The sequence below is a fragment of the Corvus brachyrhynchos genome, unplaced genomic scaffold, assembly GCF_000691975.1.
Source record: "Corvus brachyrhynchos isolate BGI_N302 unplaced genomic scaffold, ASM69197v1 scaffold80, whole genome shotgun sequence".
In the NCBI taxonomy this organism is placed as follows: Eukaryota; Metazoa; Chordata; class Aves; order Passeriformes; family Corvidae; genus Corvus; species Corvus brachyrhynchos.
Window position 1 is genome coordinate 10758068 of NW_008236769.1, and position 10314 is coordinate 10768381.

The 10314-nt window shown below is 37.0% G+C and overlaps 1 protein-coding gene across 5 annotated transcripts in view; it reads right to left on the minus strand.

The window, feature by feature from the left end:
• The window catches only part of RGS12 (regulator of G-protein signaling 12), an 85282-nt gene that overhangs the window by 67072 nt on the left and 7896 nt on the right, over positions 1–10314 (minus strand). For 4 of the 5 annotated variants that reach the window (XM_017727703.1, XM_017727706.1, XM_017727707.1 and 1 more), the window contains exon 2: positions 2238–2357. In XM_017727703.1, coding sequence (XP_017583192.1) covers positions 2238–2357 — 120 coding nt within the window. Of the gene's footprint in view, positions 1–1299; positions 1453–2237; positions 2358–10314 lie in introns of those variants that run through there. The other variant, XM_017727710.1, reaches the window with a different exon arrangement.

Consider the following 10314-nt stretch of genomic DNA (forward strand, 5'->3'; position numbering starts at 1 on the left):
TCAAACCCACAAGCTCAGAGAAGCATATTAACTTCCAAATTTCATGTTTGGATTATTACCTTATCCATTCTGCTAAGGTAACTGGAAAGAACACAAAAGCAAGCAAGTAGCCTATACAATATGTTCATGGTCATTATTCCAAAGGTGGAGTCTCTAAGAATTTCCTGCTATTGTTATTTCCTCTTCCAGCAACCCTAAATAGATGGCCTGAAATAAACTAAACATGTACTAACAATATTGTGTTCTACTACACTTAGTGTAAGAGTACTTGGGACAAGTGCTGAAGCAGCAGTGTTAAAGTTTGAGCCAAAATTAAAATACCCCAACACCATTTTTATTTTGACATACAAAGCTTTTGAAATTCTCCTCTGGATTGCTGTTTCTCCTGGTGGATGGGATATCTAGGAGTTCATTCTCTTACAGCACGCAGAGTGAAAAAAAGATTTCAAAGTGAAAAGAAGCAGTTGTACAGAGAACAGTCCACACCCACATAGCTACATGTAGTAAGGGCATTCATCCAGATACAGATTTTAATACAGACCATTCCTTTGTCCAATTCATATTGTGACCTAGAATGAAAGTTTCCCCTTCCAAAGTAACTGCAGTAACAATGAGGATGTTGGGACACAGATCGACTCTTAATCCCTCCTGTTGGTGCTACTCTGTTTACATACAGTAACCAGTACCAACTAGGACATAATGAGAGAAAAAAGAGCTTTTTAGGCCAGTAACTATGGTATCTTTCCAAAATTAATGGAAAGTTCCAAGTGCCAATTTTAATGAATATTTATGCAATGTAAAACAGCTCCAACAACAGAAATTACATTTTATTCTTGATGTTTAAAACACTCAAAACACAAGATGTGCAAAAAACCTGCAGGAAATTTCCATGTAGAAGATGGTGGAATGAACCATGTTTTTCCTGCTGCATGTGAATTACTGGCACTAGACTCTTTGGTATTCTGAGAGAATTCACTCTTACTGCAACCAGAAATTCTGTCAAAACCGGTAATATATAGCAACAAGCTTTTTCAGTTTAGAAAAATCACCATTTTCTGATTAAGAAAGATGTTGTTGGATGGTTCCCAAATCCCTTTATCCAGAAGTTCTTGCTGTGTTTAATTTATGCACTTACTTATTACTGTATTAAAGTTATGAGTGCAAAGAAATGCAAAAGTATTTCCTCTGACTAGAAAAAAAAGCAAGACACTTAAAAACTTCAGACAACATAGAAATAGACCACTATGAAAAACAGAAAAATCTAAAAACATCTGAGAAATAAATAATTACAGTTCCTACCTGCATTCCCTAAGCATGCCAGAAGTTCCTCCATATATTCTGCTCCCCAAAAATCCACTGCACTGAGCTCCCTTCTCCTTTAGTTCAGAGTCACTGAAATGCCATTCTTCCTACATTTTCCCACAGCAGAAAACTCAGAGTGTCTCCTTCTTTCCTCCTCCCATCTCAAATGCTTTTTAAACACCTCCTTCCCATTTTGAGGGCTCAGTGTGCCACATTCCCTCCCATGCTGAAGAGTGGTATATAATATGTATTCCATGGCTCTTGTGCCAAGAGCTCTGCACAGAATTTGTTTCTCCCCAGTCACCAGCCTTCCTCCAAATAAGCACAGTAAAGGGGTTAGGGAAGAATTTGTCCATTCAGCTTCACATCACTGTGGGTCAGGTTTTCCTGAGGAGGCACGCTAGGAGAGAAAATATAATGAAGCCATATGCCTACAGGTGGTTCCTACAGCAGAACAGGAGGATGGCTTTTCATTCCTTGTTTTCACCAAAACCAATATGGTTTGGCTACTCAGAGCCAGGCATCAGCTGATGTTACACCAGATGTAAAATAGCATCAAACAAACAAAACCAGAATATGATGAACATTTGATTTTTCTATGTATCATGATACATTCATTTCTAAGACATTATGAACATTTTGATCAGCAAAAGTGTATTGTTTGTATTTACACAGGACCAAGTGTGATAGGAAAAATAAAGTCAGAATTCCGCACAGAAAGAATGGACACTGCTGGCACCAATGTAACCTATTAAAGAAATATTGAAAAAGACAGGTTGATACCTCAAATCTGTACTCCCCTCACAAAAATATCATATGATAGTAAGTAACTTTATTACACTAATATATTACTAACTTTCTTCCAGCAATTATCAGCTTTATCTAGTGTAAGCTCTCTAAGACTCACTTTTAAATTTTAAGTGAAAGTTAATTACCTCCAGGTCATCCAGAGAGCGAGTAATACTAAAGCGCTTAGATCTTCCAAATGATCTTCGAGCAGAAGAACGTGGGGGCGGAGCCTGATTTAATCCCATTGAACGTCCAAATTTTGCACCCTATACAAAACAGAAAATACATATTAATTTACTTCTTTAATTCTAGTACATTGCTGATCATAGTGACAACATCTGAATTTTAAAGAAATGGATTTGCAAACCTGTAACAGGACCAAAGTTTCAAAACAAGTTGGTCATTTGCCATGCCCCTGTAAAATCACATACTAAAATTCAGTAAAGTTGACTTTTCCAGTCTCAAGTCAAATATCTTAAACGTTCATCATTAAGTTACTGTATAAACATGAGTGATCAGTTAGGTTCCTAAAATGTACCCATGATATATGTCCCTAATAAAAGTAAGATGATCCTAGCTCTATACTGTCTTAACTGGAAACTATTTAACTACAAAATATTTGGGTTTTCTATAGGAAATTACCATCCTAGAAATCATCTCGCCCAGCTTCTGTTGGAATGTTTCTCCACATTTTTAAAAATCTTACTTTCACTACTCTTGTTTTAAAGCCTTGGTACTGCGAAGTCCAACTTTTTAAATCACACAGTACAAAATTGCAGGAACTTTTGTTCGGAGGAAAGCAACTATCTCACTTGGATGATCCATTACTAGAATTGGTGCTGCAGTAATTAAATCTAATGGTTTTCTCTTGTACCCATAATCATACTCTTTCTCTTTAAAAAATCACCAGATGTCAGTTAAGCTACTCAGCATGTACATATCAAGTTTATGCCAAATGGCAAAGTGTAAGCTTAAACCTAAAATTAGGCACACAGTCAGTGACTGGTGCTAAGCAGATGTACATAAACTCACTACATTACAAAAACTTGTGATTATGTGCCTGAAATTTTGGATTCCTTTCATTGTAACATTCAGTGTGAGGAAAATTCCTCCCTGTCTACTGATCCTTTTTGCTTTAGAAAATAAAAGACTTTAAATCAGAGCAAATTCCCTTCTGTTCCATGTCAGCATCTTTCTTCATTATAGTAAGCTTAAAAATATATTTATTAGTACTTTTATAATTGCTCATTTGGCAGATTTGTAATATTTATTAAATTTTCTATTTGTGTTCATTTCTTCCTTTGGGCAAGTTTCTGTGCTCTGAGTTCTGAAATATTTTGGTCTCCCTCCCTTTGATCACTCATTGGAAAGTCTATACACGTCACTTTAATCAAAAGAACAACCACAAATTTCACATCCTCATAACCTCATGCCAGCAACCACTTATACAAAGCAGAGAAGAGCAGCCAGAGCATTATACAGCCTCGGAGATGTCTGCCTGTTTGCTAATTCCCATGGAGACAACACTGTTCTATAGCAACTGGGCTCTGGCCATCACCAGTGTTATCAACAGATTCTGTTTACAAGCTCAAAGAATTGTCAAGACAAAACAGGAATCTGGATCCAAAGTATGAAGCAGGGTTCATCCCCTCAGCAGGCTTGAGAGTCCAACTTCATTCAGTGATAAAAGTGATCCATTTTTCCATCAAATCCCTTTCCCTCCCAATTTTCAATTTACTAAGGTGTTTTTTTATTGGCTGAGAATTAAATTGGGCAGGTTCTGCCAAAGAAAGCTGGAAATCTGGTAACCGAAGATTAGCTTCCAAGGTTTTAAGAGAGCATTTAAAAGAACAGTATAAACAAGCTAAGATGGCTTTTGCTAAATGATCAAATCAATGTGAAGGGAGGAAAATTGCTCTCTGTAAATGTTGACAAGGAACACCCAATAGAGTGAGGACAGTTCCTGTCTTTCTGAGCAACTTTTAAAGTCATCTGTTCATCCAGGCAGATACTGCTGAGGTGGTTCACACCTGCCTCATCCCTTACAGCCACACCAGCCTTTCCTGTCTGAATGAAAAGCTTACACCTGATGCAGTAACCTGTGCCACACAGCGAACTTCACCTCAACCCCTGACTGAATTCAGCAATATCCATTACTGTTGCTGCACAGCTGATCAAAACATGAAAAAGGTTCCTCCTGTATGAATATGTTCCTGTTAAAACATGAATATATGTGTACAGCTACTCGATTTCACCACTATTCAAGGACAAACACACTAGTTCTGCAATTTATTTTTAATCTGAGAATTTGTGATAAAACTCTCAGACTAACAACAACTCAGCAAATTAATGGCATCATTAGTGTGAGTACAACTGGTACTTTGAAACAGTTACACAGTACGGGTGCTTAATGGTCTTTGATATGCTTCTTAAAAGCAGATGCATCCCTCAGAGAACTTCATCTTCCATTGAAAATAAAATGGTGAAAGGAAAAAGATGAAAAAACTAGCAGACATATCTATTCAGAATAATGAATATAATTCACTTTTCCTTCTATTTCATCCCAAAAAAGAATATGAACTGTCCAGTATTTGTTTAAATGGTAGAGACTGACATATATGATTCTGCGAGGTTAAAACAAGCACCTGGAGAACATGCACTCAAAAAATTTTTCAAACAGTAACATTACAAATTGAAGGAAGAGGAACCAACTGCCTAAAGACAAATCTAATTAGATTCCACTGAGAAGCAGATTCTAGATAAGATTAATTATCACCAGATGCCCCAGTTTGGAAGTAAACGCTGCTTACCTATTTGTGGTCAGAAGAATAACAAAGAGAAAGAGGGAGAGTGGACAAAAACCACTTGTAAATTGTGGGGTATTAGAAAAGAGAAAGTGAATTAGCATCCAATCAAGATTTTTATTTATGGTTTTTGACATTCTTATGCGAAACTGACTATTGAGTCCTGTGTGGAACAGTAAAGATAAGAACAGGTAAAAAAAAAGAGACCCTGAGAATAAAACAACGCTTAAGCAATGATTACAAAATATAAAAATGCACTGAGCTAACCATTTCCCCAACCCATCTGGATAACAACTGCAATTAAGAAAATGTTTTCAACTGACAAAAATCTCTTCCTTGCTCTGAAAAATCAAATTCATAATCTAGGAAATTAACGAAGGCATTACTAAAAAAACCAAAAAGACTGCAATTCACAAGTATTTAATTTCCTGGGAAGTCTCCCATTTCATCTTTTCTTGACTCTATTCCAGACATTCAGACTATGAAGGCAGACCTCCTTCTCCAGATCAATTTAAAAAATTGCTGTGCATAAACACATGCACACAAATAAGGAAAGAATCACGTATCTTAAGCAAATAGCACCATTTTGGCACATGTTTTTCATGGGACTCTGAAGAGCTGGAAATAAAAGCATCTATGACTTGAACAGAAAACAGCCATTGAAACTAGAATGTACTAATCAGCACGGCTAAAGAAATACATGGTATTTGAGCACAGAGAGATTGTTAGTGCAATGACTGATATTAATGTCATTTTTGCAGTCCGTTAGACATAAAGAAATTATCATACTTCTAAAAGCTTTTATTAGACTATTAAACAGATATTAAAAACCACTAAATTATCCACAGACATATCAGAACAAGACATGTATGACCAACAAAATGGCCAGGTTGGAGCAACCTGGTCCAGTGGGAGGTGTCCCTGCCTTTGGCAGAGAGCTTGGAACGAGATGATCTTAAGGTCCCTTCCAACCCAAGCCACTCTATGAAAAACATGCTGTTTCATTCTCTGTTAGCTGCCAAACTAAAACACTGAAATTTGCTGCATGAACATTAGGCTGGAGGGTTGTTCGGGTTTTTTTTAAGTACAGATTGCCTATAAGCCCTAGAATTTATTATCCTTCCTTAAAGATTCTCTTCCAAAAGCAGTGTTGCTAAACCCGCAAAAGAAAACTCCAGAAGTATCTAAATAGTCAAGAGAATCTAAGAAATTCTATCAGAGAACAGAATTAGAAACTAAAGTCCACCTGACATTTCACTAAGTGCCTTCATTTTAGAAATTTTAGGAATCCAGAAGCCCCAGCTGAAAAGCACAGGAATTTGTGAAAACAAGTTGATCAGTGAGAAGCATGTGCTACAGCAATATATCCTCTCCTATTTGCAATACTGATAATTGCAACCCTGCTACTACTATCTGTCATGGTGACAGTATAAAAGAGCATATCTCTAAAAGCCTTTATCTTGTTATGATTTGGCAGATGGAGAGGAAAAACAACAAAGGATAAAAGGAATTAAAGTACTGATGCTCTTAAAAAATCCATTCCTTTTTCTACTGTTATAAAAAAGTAAAAATTAGAATGGATTGAAATACCAGGTAAATGTACAATCCTAAGAGAAAAAGGACAATTAATGTGTCTGTGTCCTTTTGTTTTTTTAAATAAATTACTAGATCACCCCTTTTTTTAGGGTAAATGGAAATGGCAAGTGCAAATATCACAAGGAGAGCACTGAAAACAGGTCACCAGGGGAGGACTGATAGAGCAGCATTTTGTGAATGTGTCCAAGTGACAACAGTTTCTGTCTGAGAACAAGAAAGGTGTAGAAGTACAAATGAGAAAGTGGAAAATGTTGTACTTCATGTATTAGCAAGGCAGAGGGAGTGAAGAAGGACGTGACTCATGTTAGACTGCACACAGACAGACAGAAAGAACAAAAAGTATCCAATATAAGATGATTTCCACAACTATAATTATTTAACAACAGAACGAAAAGGATGGGATCTTAAAAGTATTTTTAACTGATAAACAAGTTAGGCAGCAGTTCCATATAAGATTTTCAGCAGCTGTGGCAGCTTAAGGGCTTTGCATGTACCTCTGACCACTCCTGCAAGCTCACAAATTGCAGCAGGATGTGCCCTCATCTCCACTAACAGTAAACTAGACTTCACAAAATGAAATAATCCTGTTTCTAAGGCAGATCCACAGACAGTCATGCCAGCACAAATCATGATCTTCACTGCCAACTCCAGCCTGAGCACAACAGGAGCTCTTTTAAGCTGGAACTACCAAACAAATGCACTGCGAAACTGACAGCCAATATGTGACTGTGACCTGGAGCCTGAGAGCACAGAAGAAAGTCGATGAAACCTTATCAATTATTCAGAACACAAAGAAACATAACACCTTTAGAAAACATCTTCAATTATCTTAAAGGAATTCCCATCTATAGCACAAGCTGTACCATGTTCCTTCATATTCCAGCAAATGCACTTATTAAGTATAATAATTTTGTAACAAATTATCATATGCAACAACGTGAAATTTCCATTTTGTGCTAAGTAGTCTTTGTGCCTCTCTACAGTTTTTGTCTGGATATTACTAATAAATTTCCTCTCTTCTGGTACCCGTTATAAAGCTGAAGGTGAAGGAAGGGGGTAGCAAGGAAGGACACAGGCAGCTATTGGAATATAAGAGACTAAGGAAGGGGAAAATGTTTGTTAGTTCAGGCATAAAAAAGCAGGAATCCAGAAAGGGGAGAAATGGAGAAAGAAAAAAGCTGTGAGGCTTTAGGCCAGCTTTACAACTTCCAGCAAATTTACTCTTTTCATGGAAAACACATTATAGTTTGGGATCTTGAGAGGAAACTAAAGGGACTAAATCTGATGGGACAGAGATTTTGCCTGCTCTGCGGAAGAGCAGCAAGAAGGAAAGGTAAAATATAAGGGAAGATAATCAAAAAAGTTTAAAAAGCACTGACAAGCCAGATCATCTACATTTATAGAACTATGCTTTCAAAACTGTTTCAGAACAAAAGTTAATCTCACAAGATTTGAATGAAATAGTTTTAAAAGTTTAAATGTTTGATGAAAAAAAGTGCAAGAAAGTAATTAAATGTCATGAACAAAATTCTAGGAGCTCTAAGACAAAAATATCATTACTGGTATGCACTAATCTTTAGAGAAAATGTTCTTCCTCCTGTTCAGGTGGAACAAGTACACCATCCTGCATCCTGGCCACTTAAGAGAATACAAAAGGACCGTGCACATGCTAGAACGGTCACACTGCTTGCCTCAATTTAAGGAGCTCAGCTAATTAAGGAGCTCAACAGAATTTGGTATGTTCTATGTGTCACAGAACTTAATCATACTAACTATAAAATCACCAAATTTTAATTTGTCCTATTTCCAGATACTGAAGCTTTGAAAAACTCTTAACTGTTTTTAGGCTTCATTCTATGGCTTTGTATGGTAAAGTGTGTAACAGTTTGGAACCCAGATACACTGACCATATAACTTGAAACTTCTGTAGATACTCAAAATTTGCCAAATTTAATCCTGGCTGTTGAGCCCCTCAGCAGAAGGGTCATTCTGAACAGGCAGGTCATCTTTTAAAAAAATGCAGGTTTAAGACTTCAGAAAGTTGCTGATTTCGACCTTTCTGAAAAGGGATGGGAAACAAGGATGCCACAGTAATGCCAATAAAGCGTACAAAGTCTCAAAACATAATGAAAGGATCACAGACAAAAAGGCAGCTGATGCAAATATTATACTGCCATCAATATTAGTCTCAAATCCTGCTCAAATCCCCTGGGCCATGGGGTTTTATCTTCCTCTCTTGTCCATCCCACCCTAAGCATCTATTCTCCTGACTACTGACCACCCCCCTGGAACAGTGCAGAGCAGGCCTGACCCCCCTTTGCCCCTCATCCCACCTGCCAGCATCACGTGTTCCCCACCCAAAACTGACAGTGAAACTCGCAGTTCTTGTAAAATGACGGTCTGTGCGGCCTGAGAACAGGATGGATTAACATACGGGATATGCCAGGTGAGGACTTCTCATATTCTGAAAGAGATAAAGGAATCTGGGGGGAACTGGGAAAAGAACTGGCTGTGGTCCAGTCCCCTGGCCCGTAACAGGAAGCAGTAAGTCCTGGGGTACAGGTATCTGTGCTGCTAGAGAGGGCTCCAGATGCTATGGACAAAACCAGAATGAATGACACCCTTCAGGCTGCCCTGCACTGGTGCCATCATCATGGAGTGACAGCACCTCACAAAACCAGATTAGGTGACAGAGGGTTAATTAGAAAAGGTCTATCCTCATTCAAACTTTATTGTCAGCTTTTCTGCAGGCTTTAATTACACTTCAATTCCTGTAATTTTTTTTTTTTTTTGGTTGGGTTACACCAGGATGACAAAGAATTCAAATGCTATATTCACCAGTCCTGATCAACAGATTCGATGACTTTTAAGAATACTTCTTTACTGATCAGATGATAATGACACATTTCACTCCCTTCCTAACCATTATAATGGCTTAAATACCAGTTTGGCCCATGATACAATGAACAATGTAAGATCTTTCATATAAAATCCATATGGACTTTGGGAAGACACAGAAAAGAGACTGTCCTGACATGAACATCCAAGTAAATGAAATTTAATGCTAGTCTCCCGTACTAAGGATATTAGGCATAAAACACTGACCCGTCTACACTTCAGTACTATCCTAACCCCTTTACAAGGAAAAAAAAAAAAAACCAAAACAACAAAACAACCCCAATAAATGTTGATGTTGTTTATGCAGATTAAAAAGATCATTTTCCCAGCATATATATATATATCTAGTATATTTATAACTAGATAAAAGTGCCTTATGTAAGTTGGAAGCCTGGTAGTTGGAAATTGCAGAGGAACAGAAAGAACTTACTACACTAGGGGAAAATGTGGAGAAAAATATAAATACAGACATAACAATTGGTTTCAAATCATCTTGAACATTAGGTAGGCATTAGCTGGGAACATTAATTCAGTATAGTCCAATAAACAGTAACAATCAAAACTATGACCAAAAATCATCAGAAAAGAAAAAAAATCAAGAAATAAGTCTTACGAATATATTGCCTGACCACACATTTTTAAAACTACTTGTAACTCTGGTCCACCCATCTCAAAAATAGTATTACAGCAACCAATTATATTACAATTATGGAAAAACTTTTGCATGGGAGAAGACTAAGCTGACTTCTGATTGAAAAGTAAGTGCTTGGTGGTTGAGGTTTAAAACAAAAATAACATCAGTAAGAGAAAGTAGAGTAAAACTGTTAGTATTTCTCAGGACAAATATTAGCAGGTATTAAATGAAACTACAGATAAAGTACAATTATGTGGTGTTTTCTTTCCACACTATTAAACTGCAGAATAT